Genomic DNA, 26,303 nt, shown 5'->3' with positions numbered 1-26,303 from the left:
TGAGTGACTGGCTTCCTGTTCGGGGAAAAGAAGTCAGACCTGGACTCTGGGCCTGCTTCTCCTCTGACTAACACTTTATGTCCTGGTTACAGCATCCCAACAGCCACGCCTTCTTGCAAAATGCACAGTGATAAAACTGCATAGCATTTTCTTTCATGTCTTTAAAAGATATTATAAAAATAACATACGAGTGCTTTCTTAAAAATTCTCACATGAGTGTATTGAGTAAAATAGAAAAGGGATAAGTGCATTACACTTATAGATTAATTTGGACAGAATTAACTTAGCTATACTGTTTGTTGTTCAGTTGCTAAGTTGTGCCCTGCTCTTTCGTGACCCCGTGGACACCAGGCTCCTCCGTCCATGGGATTCTCCAGGCCAGAATACTGGAGTGGGTTGCCATTTCCTCCTCCATGGGATCTTCCCGACCCAGGGATCCAACCCGCCCCCCTGCAGGGGCAGGCGGATTCTGAGCCACCAGAGAGGTCCAGTTATAATATAGAGACTCGCTAGTTAGAAAACCACACTGTCTCCCAGCACCCAATTATAAAGATTTACTTGTGTGGTTTTGGCAGAGTTTAAACATTTCAAAAACTCTCCTTGTTAATTTTATTAGTTATTAAAACAGGATTCTTTTTCCATTACAGTTTTTAATTGGTTAACTGTTGTATAGGAAAGTTTTTGGGTTTTTTTTTTTTTTTTTGGGTATGTTGATCTTATAACCCATAATATTACAGAACTTTTTCATTAGCCTCTGATTTTTTTTCTGTTTGTTTGCTTTTATTTTGTTTTGTTGATTAAGATTTTCTGGGAAGCAAATCATTGGCAAATATTGACAACATTGTCTCTTAGTTTATTTCCCTTGTGTTAATATACTGGCAAAGACCCCCAGTAAATTGTTAAAAGAATAATGGGCATCAGGTACGCCTTGCCTTTTCTGACTCGAGCAGAGAAACTTCTAGTGATTTATTACTAAATAGACTTCTAGCAGATTTAAGAAAACTTTATTATAATCCATGACTTCTTAAGATAAATATGCCTGTGTGTGTTCAAACTAAAGCCATATATGTGTAATAGAATCTAAAACTTCAGGTCATACTAAAAGAATTCCTGATGAACCCTGCTTTTCAAGTTTATAAAAGAATTGTATGTTATATACATCTATGTTCTATTTAAATTTTTTTTATAAGTTGGCAAAGCAGGGTTTAATATAAAATGGAAAACAGGGTTTGTCCCAGAAATTTTGTGACTAAATTCAGTGTGATCCAGGGATTCTGTTTCCTGTTCCACCTGGAGGGCAGCCTGTCATCTTCCTTGTGTTACTTTGTCTGGCTGCTAAGTTGGCATCTCACCTTTATGATGCACATCTGAAGGACAATGGGAAATTTTTCGACTTCTTTTTGTACCTTAAAATAAGCTTACGTAGGGCAGAACTTTTTAACCTTTGGGAGAAATTGACTGGAGCTGGTTCTTTGGAAGTGAATATTTGACTAATTTTGAAGTTTCTAACTCTGTGTGTTGATTGGGATCGTTTTTATTATCCTAGGATGCATCTATTTTCCACACTTCATAATTTATTGCATAAAGTTATACATAGTTAGTTTTAGATTGAAAAGCACCTTATCGTTATCCAAGATTTATGTCCAGATATAGTTTGTAATCTTGTTGATTTGTATTTTCTCTTTTTCTATTTTTCCTTCTCTCAGCTTTACCTGAGGTTTGTCATTTCACTGATCTTTTCAAAGAACTTTCTTTTGGTTTTATTGATAATCTACATTTTATTTCATTTTCATTTCATATGTATTTTAATACCTTGTGTTTTTAGTAATACTGTTTTTCTTCCTAGCTTTTTAAATTGTATGCCTAGTTCACTTAATTTTTATTTTAATATACTGAATATGCAATTTGGGGCCATAATTTTTCATACGACTACTGTTTGGGCTGCATCTCATAGACTTTTTAGTATACTACTGTCATTTTCATTGATTTCTTTAAGTGTCATTTTAAAACTGTTTTAATACAGTGTTTTTTGTGGTGGTCGTGTGACTACCGTTTTGAATTTCTTACTTTATTGTATTTCAAATGGGGAAATGACATGGATATTTCCTAATTCAGGGTGATTTCAGTGAGATTTTCCTTGTAGCTTCATCTGCTATCAGTTTTTAAACATTCCATATGCATTTGAAAAGAATGAATGTTCTGAGTTTTCTCTGTTTCCTTATAGTAAACAGTCTTACTTATTTTCAGTCTACTTGCTTAAATTTCTGAGAGATTTGTTCTAGCCTACCACTTTGATGATGGATTTGTCAATTTCTCATGTATCCATACTTTAAAATAACCCTCAAAGTATGTTATAAATAGACATTAGAGGCTCATGAATATTTAATATTTTTGGTGGCCTGGAGTTTCATCAATGTGAAACATACATGCTTTTTTTTTCTTTTTATTAATTTTGCCCTGAATCGACTTTCGACTGACTCATGTTGCTGTCTGTGCTTTCTCCTTGTAGATTTTATCCTGCGTATCTTCTCTTGTCTTTTAATTTTTCACGTTCTCTTTGTTTTATTCCTAGTTACATTTCTTTAGCCAGCGTGTCAGCCAGTGTATGTTTATTGAGAAACACAGTCTCAAAATGAGCACGACAAAATAAGGTTGCACTTATCGTTTCTTACATTATAGTTGCATTTGCAGTGATCTTATTCTCGCCATGTTAACTTTCCTATTTCTCAAGTCTTCCTATTTAATTTCTATCCTTTGCTGGCTTGACCACCTCCTCTGGTGGCTCAGATGGTAGAGAATCTGCCCGCCATGCAGGAGACCGGGGTTCGCTCCCTAGGGAGGGAAATCTCCTGGAGAAGAGAATGGCAGCCCACTCCAGTGTTCCGGCCTGGAGACTCCCATGGTGTCATGAAAAGAGTCAGACCTGACTGAGCAACTGACTCTTGGCTTGATCACATTGCCTTTGTGTTCTTTCTTTGCTGCCCACCCCCCCCACCCCAATGTAAGATTTACACATTTCATCTTTTTTCTCATAAAAATTACTCTTTCATTTTCAACTCACAGTTTTAAATTGTATTTTCTATTAAAGTCTCAAGTTGGTTATTATTTATATTTTCCCTGAACAAGGTAAGAATGAATCTTAGCACATTTTTAATTCCCTGCTTTCTACTTCTGCCCATTTCTTTTACCTTCCAATTTGTGATCAGTTTACATCCCTCTAGATTTTTCCATTTTTATTGCATCAACAACTACATGGACTCTTTTGGGTTTTCTTTGTCATAACTACTGTTTCTTGTGGACCATGCTATTTCTTTCTTTTTTATTATTGTCTTTGTGATTGAACATCCTTCTGTAATTCTTTCAGAAGTGTGGGAGCATAGATTATAATAGTAATAATAATCATCATGGATTATTATTTTCTATATAGTCCTGTTTTTATCAACATTTGGAATACAGTTTGACTAATTATGAAATTCAAGTTCTGAAGTCATTGCACCCCGTTTTCTATCTCATTTTTGCCCTGGCTTTCCCAACAGCTCAGTACCACATTTAATTAATCACTCAGTTAAATATTGATTATTGCATCAGACTCCTCTCCAGCTCCATGGATGGGCTGGCCCTATTCAAGCACCCTTGACTTAGCTGTGTTTCTTTGCAGTGTTCTTCAGACTTGATTTATGATTTTTTTTTTCCCACTGTAGAGCCGGTCCATCTACTGTTATCTTTCAATATCTTTTTTATTTTTCAGCACTTATTGGTATGTCTAGCTCTTCTAAGAATTTACACACACACACACACACACACACACACACGAGCATTTAGGAGGTGTGGAGCTGGAGGGAGTTTAGAAGCATATATTCAATCTGTAATCCAAATCCAGCCTCCCTACACAAAACTTTGAAAAAAACTTTTATTATGATATAGAGCACACCAAAGTTTTACCATAACCATAAGATAAACTTTGCCATCTTAATCTTTTCTAGTTGTTTAGTTCAGTAGTGGTAAGGATTTTTTTACATTATGGGGCAACCAGTCTCTAGAATTGTTTTGTCTTGCAAAGCTTAGCCTCTTTACCCATGAAACAGCAACTCCTCATTCTCCCTCCTCCCCAGCGCCTGGCAACCACCATTCTCCTTTCTGTCTGTATGAACTTGATTACTATAGGTACCTATTATAAGTGGAATCATACCATATTTATCTTCCTTCTCTTAGCCTGAAGTCCTCAAGGCTCATCTATGTGGTAGCATGTGTTGGAATTTTTTTCCTTTATAAGGCTGAATAATATTCCACTGCATATAGATACCACCTTTGTTTAATTATTTTGTCACTGATGGAAACACTTGGGTCTCTTTCATTTCCTGGCTGTTGTGCTGTGAAAAAGATAGGTCTGCTTAGAATTGTATACATTCTCAGTTGAGTTCAGTTGCTCAGTCGTATCTGACTCTTTGCGACCCCATGAATCGCAGCACACCAGGCCTCCCTGTCCATCACCAACTCCCGGAGTTTACTCAAAGTCATGTCCATTGAGTCAGTGATGCCATCCAGCCATCTCATCCTCTGTCGTCCCTTCATGGCTCTTGGCCTGTCTCATCCAAATTATTTTGGCCTCTGTTTTCAAATTCATTCTTTCTTTCTAAACCTAATATTCCGAGACCAGGTATCCAAAACTCAGAAAAGAAGTGTAACTTTCAGCCTCCTGGAAAAGGTATTAAAAAGCAAAGTAGCCAAAGTGGAGGTAAACACCACAGCTCAGAGGACCTCAGTGATACCAAAATACTGGTCAGTCATATGTGCCTAAAACTTGACACTGCCCTTCTATGCAGCTTATTGACTTGAAATCACATCAGTCATTCAGATTTGATTCAGGACAAGTCATGTCACTGAAAATGTTTCTATACAGTGCAAAAATTATAAAGAAAAAGGAACCATTTCCCCGCCCACCCCCCCACCCCCTGCCACGGGTTTATGTGTGCATATGTGCTAAGTCAATTCAGTCGTATCTGGCTCTTTGTGACCCCCATGGACTGTAGCTCGCCAGGTTCCTCTGTCCGTGGGATTCTCCAGGCAAGAACACTGGAGGGGGTTGTCATGTCCTCCTCCAGGGAATCGTCTCCTACCCAGGGATTGAAAGCACGTCTATTGCGGCTCCTTCATTGCAGGCAGATTCTTTACTGCTGAGCTACCAGGGTAGACCCACACAGGTATACAGCATTTTTCAAAGCATCTCAAATTATTCATGCAAGAAAAAAACATTTTGCAGGTTAGCCCTTACATGTTTACATTTTTAAAAAATTCTTCTGCTGTCTTTATTATTTGCCTACCTAGTAACTGGCCTTTAGTTAATATTTCTGTTGCCCAGTCCACAGTTTTTAGCTGATCTTCTCTTTCTGCAAATTGATAAATTATATGCCTGCCTCTCAAGATTTTCTCCTCCCCTTCTTCACATTCGTAGAGGCCCGATGAGGTCTCTGAGCTCTGCGTTCACCGGACTGTTGTCATTTGGACTGCATGCATGTTCAGAGTGCCCTGTGATCCTTGTTTGAGATAATGATGGGCATGGTGAGAGGCTAGCGCTGAATAAAGAGGACTTCCTCAAGTATCAATTGACGCGTTTTGCAGTTTTTCTCATTTGATTGAATGCTTAGCTCTGAGAACGTAAAGTTGGGATCGGGATCAGAACTTGCTTGCTCTTGTCCTTGAGTGATGGCACACTCCACCTGTCAGCCTGGTTTTCCAGGACACAGGATGACCAGGACGGGACGCAAGCTCAGGGCGAGGACCAACATGGTTGCCGTGATCCACTTCAGGAGGCCTAAAAAAACTTTGATGTTCAGAGAGCTAAAAATGCGCAGTTGTTTTTTTTTTTTTTCTCCTGCAGATTGACAGGTTGATGTTTGAACAGTAGCCAAATAAACCCAGTTTAGCGAACGACTGAATTTTGACTTTTATAAACACGTAATGAATACATTTTTATCTATGTCAGCTTTAAAAAAAAATCCAGCTGTTGGCATTTGCTCCCTCATACCCTTTTTTTTTTTTTTTTTTAACCTTAATGCCAAAATTAGAGTATTTAAATATTTTAGAATTTCACGGTGAGCACCTGTGCAGGTGTGAGGGCCACACGGATGCCTAGAGGAGAGGGTGCGAGGTGGAGTGTCTTATGTGCTTGCTGGGATGTGTTTCCTCGTGAGGGTTGTGTGCTCTGCCTGCCTGTTCTTGGACCCCAGTCACTTTCGCTTCCACTTTGCCAAGGAGCGGAGCGTCGAGGCACCAGGACAGAAGGACAAAGTTGTGAACCGGTCCTCAGATCAGCTGGGACGTCTGCTTCTTTCTCTGAGCAGCTGCTGGTCCTTTAGTCTAGTGTCTCCCAGGGCTTTGTGTCAGATTTAACAATTCTGGGACTCTAAGGAAGGAACGGAGTCTAAACCTTGGAGGAATCTGTAGATACTCACCCCGTTGCTGATGTAAAGAAGGCACACTGAGTCTTAATCGCCTCTGTTACATTTAAAAACGTGTAGAATTTGTTTTATTGATATATTAAACCTCTGGAACTTTTTATTACGGAGATTTTCAAATACAGGAAAAAATAAAGAAAATTGCAAAGTACCCTGCCATCATCAGGTTTAAACAGATGTCATCATTTCCCAATCTTTTTATATAGCATCCCTTCCACTTTATGCTTCTAAAATATTTTAAAGCAAATCCCAGATAGTGTATTATTTCACCTATAAATATTTCAGGAGCATCTCTAGCACATAAGCCCCCTCCTTAGCTTTTCACAGCCACATGCTGGTATTACAGCTAGCAATGCTGTGAATAATATTTTAATAGCATACTGAGATATTCCTTCGTTGTCTCGCAAATGTCTTTCTTACAGTTGGCAGGTTTGAATTGAAATCCAAACAAGGTGCACACGTTGCATGTGGTTATTATGTCTCTGTAAGTCTTTTTAAACTCTGTAACTTTTCCCATCCCTCCTGCTTTTACTGTTGACTGAGTCATTTTTCATGTATCATGTTCCAAATCTGGATTTGGCTGATTGCTTCCTTGTGGTGTCATTTATCATGTTATTCTATTCTCCACATTTCCTGTAAACTGGTAGTTGGATCTAAAGGTTTCATTGGATCTAGATTCCACTTTTCCCTGAAGGATTGTCTTATATACATCATTTTGCTTCACGTCAAGGTTTAGATAACATCTGGACATTTTCTTTCATGATGCTTAGATTGATCAGTGAATCCTAAGTTTCCCATCATCTGTCACCTGTTGGTTTTAGGATCTACTGATGAGTATTTCATTGGCGGTTATAAAATACTCAAGTCTAATTAAATTAATGAACTTTCTTCTCTTTATTAGATCTTATTTGGAGTGTGCTCATCTATAATTCATCCCTTTTGCATATTTTTATAGAGTTTTATCATATTTTGCATCCTCTCTTCTGCCTGAATGTATAGAATGCCTTGTAAACCTAACTTATTTCACTAGGTGAGTGTTTCTACTCTGCCAACTTGTTAATCTGTTCACATTTTCTTGCATATCTGTAAATGAACCTTATGTTACATTGTGATCTACCTTTAATGCTTAGACAGTTCCTGTAACGTGATAATGATATTTACTGAAGGAGTAACTTTTATGAGTGAAACGCAGAACAGTAGGAGCCTAAAACTTGTTTGAACTGTGAAGAGTTCTTCAAATATCTCATCATTTCCCAAACTCCTTTAGCCAGGATTGGTATTTTAGGCAAAGGAATAGAAGTTGTAGGAGCCTTGTCTGTGTTGGCAAAAGGCGGGAGGGTGGCAGGTGGGTTTGTGGGTGTTTGAATGGGGACAGTCTACAAATAAATAGATAAATGTAAATACTCAAAATACGTATATATAAAAACATACATAATCACACAACACACAGCTGTATGCCTGTCCCAAGTTGCACTGACAATTTCAGAGCTGTATGCTTTAAAAAAAACAAAACAAACCTTTGAGAAGCTTGGCCGTAAATATGGAACACCCATTTCAGAGCAAAGATCATGTCAGGTCCTGAGGGAAGTGGATCTTTGTCTCTATGACATGAGTGAAACCTGGATGGTTAAACTGTTTTTATTTGGGGGTGCATAAAACTTTCTTCAGATATCTGTAAAAATTAAATATGTCCCTTTAAGTAAAAGTGAAAGTGTTAGTTGCTCAGTCGTGTCTGCTCAGTCCCCATGAACTGTAGCCTGCCATGCTCCTCTGTCCATGGGCTTCTCCAGGCAAAAATACCAGAGTGGGTTGCCATTTCTTCCTACAGGGCATCTTCCCAACTCAGGGATGGAACCTGGGTCTCCTGCATTGCAGGCGGATTCTTTACCATCTGAGCCAGTTAAGTAGTTAATAAAACAACCAAAACTGTTATAGATATGATTAGTAGTTCTGAACATGATAATGTTCTCCAAGGAAAATAAAGTCACCACATAGCAAACAGCGAGTAGAGATCTGTACTGTGTCCGTGTGAGAAATCGGACACGTTCAAGTCCTTACGCTTAACTTGAGCGGGCTAGGTGTGCATGTTCTCACGGTAGTGAGAGCCACTTACTTTAAATAGGCTTAGGTGTTGACGGTGAGCCCCCAAAGTAACTATAAGATAATCGCTGTAATAATTTTTTTCAAATCATACCTCAGGCGATTTAAAGGAACTTTTGTTGGCCGCAGTTCCTTAATTAGAACCCTGGGAGTCATAGATGATGTCTCAGAGTTCAGGAATTCTTTGCATTTTAGGAAGTTAATATGGTACATGTAACATTTACTATGTAACCTGCCATGGATTCTGGTGCAACATTCAGTAATGACATAGATGACTATTTCTATAGCAAATGCATGAGTGGTCACAGATAGTAGGATTTTAAAAAAAAAGGATCATAGAATGTCCTCACATCAGTTCAGGTCGCAGAACTATAGAATGTTCCAGAACTTCTGAAATATCAGAATCGAAGACAAGGCATTGTAGACCTGTAAATGAACAATAAGTAAATAAATGGGTCAATATCTACCTTTTCTGAAGGGAAAAAGTAAAAGCCAGACAACACATCCAGGAAACATCATTGTTAAAGGATTTTAAGCCCATCAAATAAATGACTTGCTTCTTTAAGTTTATGTAAGATTTAGAAATTTAAAATAAAGCAGGCCTATCTACGTGGCTTAAAAAAAAAAAACAAAACTGGTTTAAACAATTTTAGAAGTAGTACCTCCCATCTAAACATGCTTAGCCCTTCAGCCTGTTTGTCTCTGAACACCTGCTTAGTTGAGAGGCCTGCTGTTTCTAGGGGAGCCCCAGAGAGCTGACTTCAGTGTGAGAAAAGCAGCCCTTATCAGTGCATTTTGCTGCAGTGCTGCATGGAGTGCATGGCGCTCTGAGGCGGTTCTTGCATGCTGAGTCGCTACAATTGTGTCCCACTTTCTGCAGCCCCATGGACTGTATAGCCCGCCAGGCTCCTCTGTCTGTGGGATTCTCCAGGCAAGAACACTGGACTGGGTTGCCGTGCCCTCCTCCAGGGCTTCTTCCCGACCCAGGGATTGAGCCCACGTCTCCTGTGTCTCCTGCATTGGCAGGCGGGTTCTTTCCCACTGAGCCGCCTGGGAGCCCGAGGTGGCCCTTGCTGTACCACAGCAGGCACTTACCAGCGCTTCCGTGGGAAGTGATTCAGGTGCTGCGAAGGAGCTACCCTAGAAAAGTGGGAGATTCTGCACATTTGCTAATTGCAAGCTCTTCTCTAGATTTTGGTCATAAGCCTTAGTAAATTATAAAAAATGTCCTAACTGACGGGGAAAATGAAACTCGATTTAGCTTTCATACTTTTGAAAATCAGTCATATGATCTTGTCCCTTCTGTATTGACACTGAAAGGTTTGTTTTCAGTATTTTCTACAGAAAGCTCTCAAATATCTATCTGATAAACCTCCGTAGAAGCTTTCACCTGAACTGTGGATGCAGGGAAGTAATCAGATTATTCTTTATCTTGCTGTAAACAAAGTTCAAAAAAGATTTCTGAAATGCAGATAATCTTGATCCTGCCTTTTCCTGCTACCTAGAATTATTTTGCAGAGCCCTGTGAAGTTGCTCAAGCGTGTTATTTGTAACATTTGTAAGCACTAGAGTTCGCCAAAATACTCTTAATAAACATCATGATTTGACTGAAGAATTATGGAGAAATTGTGGAGAACGGTTAAACCTGCAGATACTTTTTAGAATAACTGATCGTACATAGTAGGTGCTACTTTTTAAAAATAAGTTTTGCTTCAAATGTAAATTTACTATGTCATTCCATACGTTTTCATTTATTTAACAAAACTACAGCTAGGTTTTTCTGAATGTTCATAAACAAAAAGTTGCCATGGACATCTATGTCCACATATTTTTGTACACTTGTCCAATTAGATCCTTAGGGTAAAATTCTAAAATTGAAATTTCAAAGTCATGAGCTTTTGAAATCTTGCTGTATGTTTTAAATTGCCTTCCAAAGAGTTTCTACCAATTTACATTCTCATTAACTATATATAAAAGTGAACTTCCTCACTGGCAGCTGAAAATTTGTCTTATTGTAAATTGCCAAATATCTTTTCATATTTATTGCCAAATTTCAAATTTATTCTTTCTATAAAAGAATGGTTCAAAAAAAAAAAAAAAAAGAATGGTTCATCTTCTTTGCCAACTGATTTCATTTTTTCTTAATACTCTCTAGAGCTTTTTATTTACTAAGGGTCTTTATTTGTCCTTTGAACTATTTGTTGCAAAGATTTTCCAGGTTTTTTTTTTTTAACATCCAGTTTTTCTATATCTAATGTCATAGCTAGCAAACGTCTTCTCTGTTTTAACATTTTTAAAGTTTTTATTTTATTCTGTTGCTTTTATATTTTATCCTTTGCATTGAAATACTTGGAAAGTATGAAGCAAAGACCTACCTAATTTTTTTTGTCAAATGCTGGACAAATTTTTGGTACCATGTATTGAATGCTTCTTTCCTTGTTGATTTTTAAATGACACATTTATCATAAACTGTCCATACGTTCTTCCTCATTGCTGTGCCTGTCCCTTGGGCAGCAGTACCAAATTGTTTTAAAATATATATGTATATGTATATATAGTCAGTTTTCTGAACTTACTTCTTAGTAAAAGTCTTCTTAGTTATAATAATGATGCATTTAGTTTTCCAGATGAAATTTAGAATCATTTTAGAATACTGTCTCCTCCCTCCTCCCCCACCACCATTTTTTCTCTACTGAGCAGTTTGTTTGGATTTGCATTACAGTCCAGTTTCATTTTGAGTCATCAGATGATTTTTATGCATGTACTTTTCTGTGAAGTTATTTGTGTGAAATGAATAAGATATTTGGTTCCTTGAAAAATTGTTATATGAGATGATCTTGGTCTTTACGACATGTTTGTACTGCTGAATCGTGTCATGATTTTTGTGAAACTCGCTTGTGAACTAGTTCAGATAGTGTCATATGCTGAATACCTAAATATATTTCTAATGAAGAATTATGGGAAAACATAATAAAATAGACACCAGTTCTGCATCCTTGGAGAGAAAGTGGAGTAGAGCTGGTGCAAATGCTCTATAATTACTATCAGGAAGTTTAAAAATCCAGCCCTGTTCTAATTCTGTGAAGTTTGTTGGTTGCTTAGTGTTAAAATATCCTTTTTTTTCTGCAGGCTGTTTTTAAAGTGGGATGTGTCAATGTTGACTAAACTGAAGAAGTGGAGACTGGTTAGTTTACCTAAAGAAGAGTGTGTGGCACAAGTGAGATTTGAATGGGGTTTTGAAAGAGAGACGAGTCTTTGTTTCAGTGGGGGAGCATTAGCGTGGCTCAGAGGTCAGGGCCAGGAGCCATGTTTTTGAACAGACCTAAAGCTCTGGAGCTGGCAGTGACTAGAATTGAGAAGACAAGAGGAAGCAGTGGGAAAAGGCCCAGATTCCGTGTGACTCTCGCAATCTTTAGGCTGAGTTGAGAGGGAGATACAGATGAGGATGGGCTGTATCTCCAGTGCCTAGGACTGAGGCAACCTCAAATGGTGTGTGGAAGAGGAAAGAGACTGAAAGGTAGATTGGGGCTCAGTTAGACGTGGGGGTCATGGGATGTGTATTTGCAAGCTCTGAAGGATTCTCTGCTGAAAAATAGAAATGCTCTGGGCTTTAGAAGCTTCCCAGTAGTAAAAGAAAAAAAAAAATCCACCTGCCATTGCAGGAGATGCCAGAGATGTGGGTTCGATCCCTGGGTTGAGAAGATCCCCTGGAGATGGAAATGGCAGCCCACTCCATTATTCTTGCCTGGAGAATCCCATGGACAGAGGAGCCAGGTGGACTATAGTCCATGGGGTCCCAAAGAGTCAGACATGAATGAGCAACTGAGCATGCATGCTTTAGAAAGCTGAATTCTGAGAGAAGTATGTGAACCTGCTGGGTGGGGCTAGGATGAGGAGAGTGAGGTGGAAAACAGGCCTCGTAACATTTCATGACATTTTTATCATGGCAGAATAATTAAAGGTTTGAGAATGTGTCCTGTCAAAGTACTATACCTTTATCTTAGTAAATACTTGCATTGCCATTCCCTTCTCCAGGGGATCTTCCCAACCCAGGGATCGAATCTGGGTCTCCCACATTGTGGGCAGAGCCTTTACCTTCTGGACCTCCAGGGAAGCCTCATCTTAGTAAAGGAATACGCAAACTCTGGCTTGGAGCCAATTTGGCTCACACCCCCTTCTTGCAAATAAAGTTTTATTGGAACACAGTGTTACCTGTTCAGTTATATATCATGTATGGTTGATTTGGTGCCACAGCAGCAGAGATGAGTAGTCGGAACAGAGATCACATGGCCGGCAAAGACTGAAATATTTACTGTCTGGTCATTTAAGAATATATTTAGTCATATTTGTCTTAGAATATTGTTCTTAGTAGTTAGTGTTGCCATCCTAGAAAATTCATATAATCAGAAGAGCTCATACAAATTGTGCGTGGATAGTCTAAAAGAGGGGCAAGTGAAAGTGTTAGTCACTCAGTCATGTCCGACTCTTTGCGAGCCCATAGATTGTAGTCCGCCAAGCTCCTCTGTCCATGGAATTCTCCAGGCAAGAATACTGGAGTGGGTTGCCGTTTCCTTCTCCAGCATGGATAGTCTAAGAGAGATTAATTAGGCCATGTCACTTTCTATGAAGAAATATACCAAAACACTGCATCATGTTGAAGCCCAGGTCTTCAGTCACTGCCTTATCTTATTTTTGTTTCTAGTTCTGCCTCCATTTCTGTGGCCATTTTCATTTCCCCTGGCTACATTGAACATCTATTCACTTCTGATCCTGTCTGACCTCTCCTACTATCTGTAGTCAAAAATTAGAATACCAGTGCTGAATATCATGTTTAGATATACTTGCTACGTACTCAGGAAGAGGAATTTCTCAGCCAGCTGTTTTAAGTTCTCCCAGCTTGTTTCCTATGTATGTTCCCCAGAGTACCCATCCTCTTCAAAACTCTCCCCAATCCATACCTCTTTTTCTCTCTGTGTCTTTGTTCCCGTCTCCTACAGTGTCTTTTCTACTAGAGCCCTGTGGCATCACAGAATCTCTAACTCGTGGAGGCACCTGAATTATTCCAGCTCTTCCAATTTCCCTCTACAACCTGCCCTTAAGGGTCAAGTATTTGACAACTCGCCATGTTTAAGGAAGTCCGGCCATTTTTCAGGGGCTTCCTAGGTAGCCAAGTGGTAAAGAATCTGCTTGACAATGCAGGAGATTCAGATTTGATCTTGGGTCGGGAAGGTCCCCTGGAGAAGGAAATGGCAACCTGCTCCAGTGTTCTTGCTTGGAGAATCCCATGGACAGAGGAGCCTGGCGGGCTGCAGTCCACGGGATCACAAAGAGTTAGACACGACTGAGAGACCAAACGACGACGACAAGCCATTTTTCAACCAAATCAATCACAGATTTTAAAAAATGTAAACCTTCATGTATGTGTTTAGATGAACATACAACTGATTTCTTCAGAGACTTTACAAATTCTGACACTTCAAATACATTTTGAAGGACTGAGAGAGCAGTTAGGAAGTATTGGAGGTTTTGTGGAAAAGCTGTGTTGAGCCCTTTGCATATTAAGGGCCCTTTGCGTATTAAATTTCAGTTTTTTTATGAAGCACTCATGAGGGTGGTGGTACTCATAAAGGCAGTTCAGAGGCACAGGAGAAAAGTTAAGGACAAGACTGAATATATAGGAGTTATATGTCTCCTAGGTTAGAGACAGAGAAGTTATGTTCATGGTGGGAACTTCTGAAGTCATGTAAGCAAAGTGTGTAGTACTTGCTTTGCTTCAGTATTTAAGTAATGGATGACTTATTTAATCTGATTGGCACCTACTGAGGATGTACTATGTACCCCAGCCTATTGTGCTAGATGCCAGAAATACAAAGATGATTGAGGCTCACTTTCTGCCCTTGAGGAACCCCCAGAGTGGAAGGAAGAAGTCAGATGCAGAAACACGACTTGCCATTGATAACGTCACAGCGGGTGAATTTTTTCAGAGGAAGTGGGAGCAAACATCCAGAAGGAGGAGGACCGAAACTCGAGAGGGAAAAATGAGGGGAGACCGGGGGGGAGATGACGAGAGACGAAAGCTCTCGAGCCTTGTTGGGGGGGGGGGGGCGGGCCACACCGTGGAAACTGAGGTCCAAGACGGGAGACTAAAGTCAAGATTTGAGACAAGAGGCTGTGGGAGAGCAAGGGCAGTGGGTGACCTCGGAAGAACTGAGACTTCAGTTGTTCAAGAGGGTGTGCTGTTTTATGGCCTCACTCTCTTTGTATAAATATGAATGATAGGTATGTGTATTGCTTGTGTATAATAATATATCACATTTTAACTTAAATGATTATGTTATACTATATATTTATATAAAGTAGAATATTTTTATATAGCATTTATTATATATATTTTAATATACTATATAATATATACTTAATATATATAATTGTATATATACAATTAATTAAGGCTCAGGAAATGATAGGAATTTGCTAAGCACTTTAAATTATCCAAGTGAATTCTTAAGCAGGTTGTTATTTAGTCACTAAGTCATGTCCAACTCTTGGACCCCATGGACTGTAGCCCGCCAGGCTCCTCTGTCCATGGGATTCTTCAGGCAAGAATACTGGATTGGGTTGCCATTTCCTTCTCCAGGGGATCTTCCTGACTCAGGGATTGAACCTGCATCTCCTGCACCACAGGTGGATTCTTTACTGCTGAGCCACCAGGGAAGCCCTTTACAACAGGTAGTATTATTACACCAGCAACATTTTCCAGATGACACTGTTCAAGGTTATGCAGGGGGTAAATGGCACTCACACTCTGGGCTGCCTATAGGAATGAGTTTGGAGGAGCTTTTGGGCTAAGTTTAAAAGATCAGATTTGTTGGTAAGATGAACTGAAAGGTCATGATGGGGGTGAGGGCAGGAGAAAGAGAGCACGCAGAACAGAGGGAGGCAGTGTGTGGGGTAGAGGCCAAGCACAGGCTTTTTTTCTTTCTTTTTTTTTTTTTAAAGTTTTGTTTATTTATCATTTTTGGCTGCACTGGGTCTTTTTTGCTGTGCTGGCTTTTCTCTAGATGCGCCGAGTGTGGGCTGCCCTCTAGTTGTGGTGCGCAGGCTTCGGATTGCCGTGGCTTCTCTTGTCACGGAGCACGGGCTCTAGGCGTGCAAGCTCAATAGTTGTGGCGCACGGGTCCAGCCCTTCCTCGGCATGTGGGATCCTCCCGGAGCAGGGATTAAACCCAGGTGCCCTGCATTGGCAGATGGACTCTCAACTGCTGGACCCCTACCCTGGAAGCCCCAGGCACCGGCTTTGAGGTCAAGCCTAACTGGATTCCCATCCTGGCTCTGCCAGCCACGTGGCAATGATCAGGCCACATCTGCACCCCGAGTGTCGCCGGGTGTCCAGAGGAACACTGTCTTCTGACTTGTTCGTACCCATGTAAAGGACCTGCAGTTGTTCCTGGCTCATGGAGCAGTTTCGATAACTGCTGCTGCTACTGTCCCTGTTACCCTGACTGCCCCCTTAGTCCACGTTCCTCCTCCTTCCCCTCTTCCTGCTATTACCACGACTGTTTCTACTACTATTAGTATCTATTCCTTTTTTTTCAGAACAACTTTGCATTCAAGTATGGTTGGTCTACAGTGTTTTATCAGTTTCGGGTGCAGCAGAGTGGTTCAGTTATGCGTGTATATGTTTATCTTTTTCAGATTCTTTTCCACTCTAGGTTATTACAAGATTGAATGCAGTTGTGTGTGCTGTACAGTAGGAGCTTGTTGTTTATCTAATTTGCATACAGTAGTGTGTATCTGATAACCCAAACTCCTACTTTATCCCTCCTCCTCTGCTGCTGCTGCTGCTAAGTCACTTCAGTCGTGTCCGACTCTGTGCGACCGCATAGACGGCAGCCCACCAGGCTCCCCTGTCCCTGGGATTCTCCAGGCAAGGACACTGGAGTGGGTTGCCATTTCCTTCTCCAGTGCGTGAAAGTGAACAGTGGAAGTGAAGTCGCTCAGTCGTGTCCGACTCTTCAGGACCCCATGGACTGCAGCCTACCGGGCTCCTCCGTCCATGGGATTTTCCAGGCAAGAGGACTGGAGTGGGGTGCCATTGCCTTCTCCCCCTGCTCTGCTAGTAGTACTATTATTTTTATTATTATGAGCAGCAATAGTAGTAGGAATGACTAATGGAATAGATTTATGCTAAAACAACAAAACCCAGTAAGATTTAAGTCCTCGATTTGATCAGTAGCAACAATTCATCTCTGTTCATTGCAATATTTAGTGAGCCGTTGCCAAGGCAGACCTTAGTACGAGACACGATGGGGAGTTAAAATAGGGATCAGTCATTGCCTCGTTTAACTGATATAAACTAATTTGACCTTCTTGCCATATATTCCTGAAAGAGAACTTTTAGGAGAGAAACTGTTAATGCACATCGGATGCAGACCCTCTTGAAGCGAGAGGTCATGTGGCAATCTGGAAGGATAGTCAGGACTTAATTTCATGATGACATAGAGATTTCTTTATGCATTTTCTGCTTCTCCAGATAACCTCCATTTCCTCATGTCAGGCAGTAGTAGGCTGTCATCTTACGTACAAGATTTAGATAGTTATCAGAATATTTTAGCAAATCCCATACCATTGGCTACTGAACTTTACTTGAGCACCTATTTGCGGTGCTGGTTAGTGAGCCGGATGAATGGAATTCTGGCCCACGTCTTCTGGAAAAACAGTCTCTACATGAAAACTGGTTTTATAGACTCTTGCTTAGAGGGGAAGGTATTTATAACAACCCTTGAAATGGAACCTCTCCCACCCAGTATGAAGAAGAATGACATCTGACAGTTCGCTCTTCCTTTATTTTACTGAAATAGCAACCTGGCCACATATACTTTTCAGCACATTTATTATAGCCACATGTTTATATTTATAGGAGAAGTGGTGCTAATTCCCTAGTATGTTAACAGGTCTTATTCAGATTTGTTCTATTTTTACTTTGGAACAAAATTGCTGAAGAGAAACATTTTAAGGCAAGTAGTGATTACAGCATACTTATCAGATTATATATTAAATAAACTTCCTGAACTGAGAAAGTGCATAAACTGAAAAGCAGGTAGTTATCTTAAATTCTATATTGTTTATGTAAGATTTCTTCAAATCCACTTATACTGTAGGTTATTCCTTGCTTTTGTGTTTTCTTTTTGCCAAATTTCTACTTTCTCACTAACAAATGTAATTCTGTTTTTAATATGTAGTAGATGACCCGAGATTTCAGGATGGAATTTCACAACCCAAAGAAATACCTCTTCACTTTATTGTATACAGGAAATTATGTATTTTTTAAAATTTCAGAGGTAGTCAAACAGGTGAATGCATAAATCTTGTCAACCCTTGGGCAGTTGTAATTTCCATACCAAAATGTGGGAGTTTTTACCTATTACTGTTATACATTAAGTAATGGTTACCATGGCAACCTTTGCATCATATAACATTCAAATATAAGGTATTGTGTTTTTATAGGAAAAGACAATACATTTGAATTTTGTTTCTTTTTTAATGTTTGGTAATATATAATCACTACTAAAAAGAATAATTTTGATCAAGGTCAAATTAAATGCTTTGTGAGTTATGCAAATTTCCAGCCAAAACCATGAAGTACATTCATTTATTTTTGAGGATGCCATGGGGGAAGCAAAGAATTTTTTTTTAACTGTATTTGAAAAATACCACATAATACCATTTAGTGCCTATAATTGGCCTTGCAAAGGGAAAACCAAAAATTGAACTGTATTTAATGTCATTTTTCAGTGGCTAATGCAGTGGTAAGAATTTGAATGAACACATCACATGATTTATCAAATTCTACTAAATATAATACATTTGTTATTTTTGCATACCCAATTGGTTAATTGTGACTAGTTTTGATCTCACGTATAGTTGTATTAACTGAAGCTGTTTGCTTGTGCTTGCAAAAGAGCAAAATGAAATGAGCCGTTGACGTAATCCTTTTGGCAGTTCCAGGAAAATGGCCACTTAAGCTGAAATTATCGAGATTGATTGTTGGCCAGTTTTTTTTATTAAGCATGGAAGAAAACTAGCCATTTCTTGTTGCCAGCATAGCTCTAGGCCATGAGGATATCATCACTGTTTATGTAGACTACTGTATTTAACTCTTCTTCAGGTTTTTACTAGTGATTTTTCAAAATTATTATCTCAGTATATACTTCTCATCTCAAAGTGGTGTAGGAGCTCTGACGTTCACAACTTTTGAGGCATCTTTTAAATAATAAGCGGTGGATCGTAACATGGGGCCATGAATTGGAGGAAGCAGAGTAACTGTCCTGGACTCCGACTCAGTTGGACATTGTGCATATGTTGTTTCATCTGCTCCTGATAATTCTGTCATAGAACTTTTATTATTCCCTTCTTACAGAGGAGGAAACACGGTTTAGAGCAGTCACATAACCGTCAGGCACATTGCTTGTAAGCCTCTGAGCTAAAGTTCAGCCTGTCTGTCTCACCTCAAAGTCCTCCATCTTTCCTTGCAAGGTTTGGATTCAACTAAAATGTTTGGATTCAACTTTTGACTTGTTACAGTGGGCATTATACTTTTCAAGTAGAAATGACTAACATCGACCCAAGCCCTTTAAAGAAAATCTTTGCTAAAGAATAATTTCAATAATTTGCATTTCTCTCCAGCACAATAGCAATATGTTAAGTCCCTGATTACAAAAGTTGTCCTTGCCATCCTACCTTTCTAAGTTTCCCAAGTCCTCTTTTGTTGAAACCAAGCATAAGACCAAGATCAAAGTAAACTACTAAAGGTGCATTCCTAGACCTTCAGGTGTGAGGAATAAAGGCTGTCCAGAACCTGACCTTCAGTTTTGAGCTTTGCAGTTCAAAAATGGACAGGTGGAAATACAGTGTTCTTCATTGCCCTTTGGTGCGAGATATATTCTGGGTTTCGAAGTAAGTGCCAACAGCAGCAAAATTATCACCCCCTCCTGCTACTGTAGAAAGTCAGCAATGGCCCTTCTGTGGTCAAAATGGCAAATTCAGCAGCAGCTATTTGACAGAGATTTGCAAAAACTTCCCCATGGCTGTTAGGAATCTTTATTCAGCAGTGTCTTCAAAAACCCGATTCTGTGCAGAATGAACTGTGTACAAATGACCTCAGTTGTGAATTTCCTTCAAGTCTTTTAAAAAAATCTAATTTATAATTTTTCTCAATGTGAATTTTGCATTTGGCACTTCAGTCTATTAGATCCGTCTACATACATCCCTCATTTGTAAGTTTTAGAGTGGTTCAGAATTTTATTTCTGTATTAACGTAAAGCCTTCTAAAATTCCTGGCTATAAAGAGTCAGTTCACCATACAAAGCCACTATACATCACTTAGGTTTGTGATGAAAGAATGGAATTGCAGCTGTGTCAGTACTAGAATACCCAAACATGAATTAGACTCACAAGCATTTGGCAATAGTTCAGAAAAGGAGCTTAATCTGGTTTCATCTGAGACTGCTTTTCTCTGTTCTCTAACATCCCCCCAAGATGTTGTGTCTGATATCGGATCACAACGTAATGGGAGTGACGCAAAATCAGAAAAAGCCCTAAGAAACCAGGGGCACTTTTGATTTTCCCCAGAGATTCCCTCCCCCCCCTCCTACTTTTTTTTTTTTTTTCCTCTCTCTTCCAGACTTCAACTCTGAAATTCAAGGTCATTCACCTATTAGATGAATTAATTATAAGCCAAAAAATCAGCATTCATCGTACTCTGATCTCACTCATATCTATAATTAAGGGTAAATATAATCTTCCTTTTTAGAAATGTACCACCCACCCATTACATTTAAAGTGCTGACTGAAATGAAATAATAGTTCAGTGCAAGATGCTTTTAGTTTAACAAGAAAAAAGTTGATAATTTAAGCTTGAAGCAGTTAGTTCTATTTTTGATTACCATTCAGTTATAAATCTAATTTGAGATATATGCTGCCTTTCTGTTACCCACGTTTTAATTCATGGTTTGTCTTCTTGGTTGCATAAGCAAAGTTTGGTGGTTTATCAAGGATGTTAAAAAAGCTCCCCACAAAGGCAGTGGGGAGCAAGGTTGAGAATGTGCTAGAAAGATAGTCGGAGACCCAGCTCTGATGTGAAACAAACAAAAACTTTCTTTGAAAGGCTCCTTACAGAATCACTGCATTTGGCATTTGAGTGGCTGTGTTGGGACTGGGTCTTTGCAGACCCAGGGTCTTTGATTGCAGAGGATGGATGAACCGCACCCCCCCCCCCCCCACCCCACCCCGTCAGTGTTTAAATTGGATTGACTAAGTCACTACATTTTATCCTTTGGTTAGGGTATTTTAACTCTTAAAATAGTTGGTCTTTGGACGAAAATAAGGAGCGAATAAGGGGAAGAGATGGTCGCATCACTTTGCAGGCAGTTAAAACAAATGCTCAACTCTGGCTTTAAGATTTACAGGTTAGCTCTGCGAGATGCCACATCTTGCTTCCAGTGTTTCCTGGCAGACCAGGGCGGCTCTCTACTGGGACCCAGCGTAACCGCAGAGCATGAGCTTGCACAATTCAAAAAACCTAAAACCTCTATAATCCTATTTAAGGCAAAGATGAATTTGCCCATTTTGAAAGTAGACTTAAGCTTTCACACTTTTGTTAAGTATAAATTTATCTTCAGATGTATAACATATGCATATATGTATGTATTAAAAGTATATGCACAGATAAGTGTACATGTATACATTAGGTAAATTCATATGTAAAGGAATGCTTTATTCATTTTGTGCAATATTTTACCTTACTCAGTTGAATGGCATTAAGTTTTTAAAATGCACAAACTCAGGTTTCCATCCAATGGAAAAAAAATTTTTTATCTTTCTCATGGCTAAAGAGAGTTAAGTACGTGACGTAAAGGCCAAACAATAGTAAATGGTCATTGTTCATTTTACAAATGTCCTCTACAATAAGAACACACATATTTTTATCTTAATTTTTCCCTTGGGGGGTGATTGGGGCCTCCCTTAAGTGTGAGGAAATGCTTATTTTTGTATGCTTTAGAAGAATGATTCTATTGTCTGAGTGAAAAAGAAAAAGGAACAAACATATCTAAAAAGAAAGAAACAGGAATGTGCTTTGTCCAAAAAAAAAAAAAAAGCAGGAGCCACCAAATGTCTGTCAGTGCTGTCTGCCCAGTCCTGTGTCGCGGTACATAGTTCGTGTCATGTAAGAGCTGGGTGCCTGATTTATTTACAACTGGTCCATGAAATGACTTTCTTTAAAATTACCAACAATGAGGTCAGCTACAGCCAGTTAGCTATCTAGTTATCATTTTATATTTTTCACAGCTCTATTGTGAATACTGCCCACAGTACAGCCGGCCTGTTTGTTTTTATGTTGACCTATTGAATGCATCTACTTTCTTGAGAGGGAAAACCTTTGCCACTAGGACCAACAAGAATTAAGCAATGGTTAAGCTCATTAAAAAGACAAGCAAGCATTTCAACTTACCCGCTCAGCCCTTTGGGGTATATTTTGTATAATTTCAGGAAAAGAAAATTGCAGAAATAAGGGTGCTATCTAAACTATGAAGTTACCAGTAAGATCATCTTCAAACTCCTCTTTCCAGTGAAATGAAGGCTCATTTGTAGATTTCCCAAAATGTAAGGAGGTTGTGATTTAAATCATTTACGGCTCTATTGATGGGAATTGCAAAGAAAACTTGGACTTAAATCTATTTATCAAGAGCGAAATTTCAGGTTGATATTCTAAAAATTTTAAATGCCACTCCTAAAGTGATGTAAAAAAATTTTGATGTTACAGTGTTGGTTTCCTGATTTATTGGAAACTATTGTAAAGAGCTCTCTAGTTTAGTTTGTCATTGGCTTGCATTTTGTTTTCTTTCCTAAATTCAGAAGAGGTAGTAATTGAATATGCGAATGTCAAATTTCTGTCTGGTAAATGATCTGGTCGTCTCAGGTATTTGGTAAATATTAAGATATTTGAAATGAGTTTTTACTCAAAATGCCCTTCTGTCCTAAAATCTCATCCTCAAAATTTTAAAGTATCGTTTATTATGTGTCTTCAACTGGAAAAGTCTTAAACTGGAAGCAGTGAAGGCAAGCTTGTCAGTAGCTGATTAGTCCTTTATGTATTACTCCTCCCGCACTGACAAAAATCCGTCAGAATAGAGGGATTCTTTTTATGATATTTAAGCTATATGGTGGTGGAGAGGGGATGTTTGAATTTTTGATTTTCCAGCTTATGGGTCATATTTGACCAACTGCTTTCACCAGAAGACATGCCACTTTGTTGAGCTATTTAGGAATCAAAAAGACTGTCTTAATTTAAAACAAGGACGCTTTGTTTGAGTTGGTGACTGCCTTGTGAAATTTTTCAGTTCTCAGCGGGTTAACCGGGGAACAGGGGCAGAGTCATAATTGGCCTATTTAGAGTATTTTGCATGTGAATAGTGTGTTAGTGAAGCATCTCTAAGTCTGTTGTGAGTGACATGATGATTAGAATTTAGATTAGGGAAAACACATTCTGTACTTTATCAAGGACAGTAATTAGTTCAGTCAGTAAAAGTTGATTACAAGTAACGATAAAGTTAGATTTTTTAGTACTTAATTTTAAAATTTCTTTATTTAATAGTAAATTTGTTCTTAATATAAATGGTAGTATCTACACTGGTTTTCTTGCATATCCGAATAATTAAAAGAACAATGTGTTCAATGCAGAGTATAATCAGGCGATTTATATATTATGGGTAAGTTTCTATGTAGTTTTTAGAGACTATCATATTATTTAAGTTTTCGTATGTCATCATTTTCGGAAGTTTAGTGATTTGTCACGCCATGATAAGTTAATGATATTTGGGAAAGTTTTCTAGTGTTCAGGTAAACGTTTAATCTGTGGGGATGTGTTTTAGTTTCTGATAGTCCTCAAGAGGGTATTCTGAAGTCCTTTAATGTGTTCCTGTTGGTTTAGGATGCCTACTTTTCCTATGATTTTGGAAGTCAGTGTGAACATTTTGAATTTCCTCCTGGTTCAGATGGCATTCTGTCTTCTAGGGGTGCGGTGTGAATTCATGGAGGGTCTCGCAGAGAGGCAGGGTTCCCAGTGGATGTGAGCATCTATACTCTTCCCCCAGTGTGAGCAGTGGGGGGAAGTTGTATGCGTCCGAAAAATGAGATTCTCCCTGGTTCTTGTTCAGGGAAGGACATGACTCGTTCCCAGATATGAACCTAACTCTAGATCAGGAAAATTCTAACCTGATGTAAATGCCCTTTACTTACAGGGTGACCATGTCAGTCGTCTTAAAAGATGAAAATCTTTTTTAACAAGCATCACCGTCTACCTTCTTCTCCAAAGTTAAAGAACTAAAAATTCACAAATTCGGAGTAGCTTCTTAGACGGCTTTTCTTTTCCTTTCTGCTGGGTTGGGTTTTAATTGTTTCAGCTTTAGCAGATGCTGTTTCCTTTATTGCATTGGTTTAAGTACTAACAATCAGTTGGTGAGGGGGGTGGCAAATGTCAAAACTGAACCTTATATGTTTGTTTTTCCTTTTTAACCTTTTAGCAGAGTCTCCTTGGAGGTGACATGGATATGGGCAACCCAGGAACCCTTTCGCCCACCAAACCTGGTTCCCAGTATTATCAATATTCTAGCAATAACCCCCGAAGGAGGCCTCTTCACGGTAGTGCCCTGGGTAAGGTATTCCTCTCTTTAAATGCCTGAGTGATTATTAGTAATCTTTTTCTTTCTTTTTCTTTCTTTCTTAATACCATCCTTTCAACCTATCCTCACTCCCCGCCCCCCAAAAAAAGCCCCATAAAATTGTGCTCAATCTTCGGGCTCATAAATCACCCGCCTCCCCCCGCTAGTAATATGTTGAGTGGGTATGTTAACAACTTACAGTAGCAGGAGAACTATTTTGGTGTATGCTTATTTCTTGTTTTCTCTTGGCCGCCCAGCTAAGGAACCTCTTTTAAAAACCAAAGCATTAAAAAGTTAAATCTCTTCATTTTTATGAACGAGGCAGACGTTGATTTCTGCCAGAGGAAAAAGATGGTAGCGGTAGTGACATTTTGCTAAAGCAACGATTTAAGAAAATCTGGTTGACTCTAAATGGTGTCGTGGTGTAATCTGTCTGAGTTAGGAGAATGGGCACGCAGGGAACCTCACAGCCTCCTCATTTTCTTTCAGAGGTTCAGACAAAGAAAGTTCGAAAAGTCCCTCCAGGTTTGCCATCTTCAGTAAGTACTGCTCGTTTCTGCTTTTGTATATTGTTTATTTTGTTCGGCTCTGTATTGATGCCAAGGAGATAGGAGTAAATGAGGTCCCATCCGCCAGAGCGGCGTGTTTTATCTAGAATGTGGATGAGGTAGCAGTGACCTGCACCCCCAGCCACCTGACCCATGTTGGAGTGATTAATTGCACATCCTGGAAGACAGGGTGGGTGTGTTGATATTCAGCTGGTTAAGCTCTGAAGAGAGCCTTGAAAAGGTGCCTGAAGTTCCAGGAGTTTTACCTGCTCAGAGCTTTCAGGAGAATGAGTATTAGTTTCATGTGTTGGTTAAATTCTTTGTCGGTATTATGATGATTTATGGATTTGCATGCGAAAGGAGATTTGTGGAGAGGATTTAGGAAAAATTTACATGGGTTTCAGCCCAGAGTGCAGGGAGAATGTCTCTATTTTCTAGAGAGGGCACTGAATAAAGGCTGGGAAGGTAGCTGCCTCGGTGGCCATTTGTGTCTGGAATACCAGGTGGTAACTAGGAGAATCCAGCTGGAACCAAAAGCATTCTGGGTCTTTTTAATACCTGGAGCTTTGAGCCGGGGTTGCTGAGGGTCTCTCCAGTTGCCAGCATAACAAAAGTTGGTTGTGATCACAGTTAAATACTTGATGTTTTATTTTTCATCCATATATATATATATGTTCATATATATGAAGACATGTTTTCAAATTTGAATTCCTAGGTAATTTAATTTTGTTTAGATCTGTCCATTTCTAGTAATTTCCCCCTTATATAGAATCAAAATATGAGTTTCTCTTTTCTTTCCCTGTTTCCTCCTTACTTTCTCCTGCTTTTTGTTGTTCCTTCCCTCCTATGATAAATTTCTATATATATATATATATATAGTTTTAATTTAATTTAATGCTGTGTTCTGTAGAGCATTAGTATTCTTTGAAAAGAATGCTAATGAGCCTTATCATAAGTTCTTGTACTCTAAAATAAAATTATATTGAGAGTTCTGAAAATAATATTACCAATCAGTGCTTGCATATTAGTTTTTATTTCATTTTTAATAAATTAGAAGAATAATGGGTTTTGCAAATGTGCTAAGATTAGATTAACCCAAACACCTGTGTATTTGACTTGATTTCAGTTCAGCTCATCCAAAAAATTATTAAGTGACTATATCAAAATAAGTCTTATCAGGGAAAAAACAAATTTTGTATGCTAATTATCAGAGACTCAGTAATATTGAAGAAGCATCACAAAATTATCCATAACTATAGAAAAATATTGTGTAAATAAAACTGCCAATGGTGTATAAAATAGTCACTTTGGACTACCAGTAAGTCATTTAAAAACATACTGAGTGGTTTTATTTTTGTGTTTCTGTGTTGTCTTGAAATTGACTAACATCCTCTCAGGTTTTTATAACCATATTTTAAGCTTCAAATTTGTGGTGGATTTAATGTAGATGAAACTTTATAGCTTTTAATAGCTTTTATGAC

General features: G+C 38.9%; 1 protein-coding gene across 24 annotated transcripts in view; it reads left to right on the top strand.

Moving 5' to 3' along the window:
• The window catches only part of TCF4 (transcription factor 4), a 378,467-nt gene that overhangs the window by 215,707 nt on the left and 136,457 nt on the right, over positions 1-26,303 (top strand). For 14 of the 24 annotated variants that reach the window (XM_061131188.1, XM_061131173.1, XM_061131175.1 and 11 more), the window contains 2 exons: positions 24,137-24,266; positions 24,764-24,813. The exons of 4 other annotated variants lie outside the window; for them this stretch is intronic. In XM_061131188.1, the coding sequence (XP_060987171.1) occupies positions 24,137-24,266; positions 24,764-24,813 (180 nt within the window). The remainder of the gene's footprint in view (positions 1-24,136; positions 24,267-24,763; positions 24,814-26,303) is intronic. 6 more of the 24 variants (XM_061131202.1, XM_061131184.1, XM_061131179.1 and 3 more) reach the window with 1 other exon arrangement.

The sequence above is a fragment of the Dama dama genome, chromosome 27, assembly GCF_033118175.1.
Source record: "Dama dama isolate Ldn47 chromosome 27, ASM3311817v1, whole genome shotgun sequence".
NCBI classification, from domain to species: Eukaryota; Metazoa; Chordata; class Mammalia; order Artiodactyla; family Cervidae; genus Dama; species Dama dama.
This window is presented reverse-complemented; position numbering and strand designations above follow the sequence as displayed.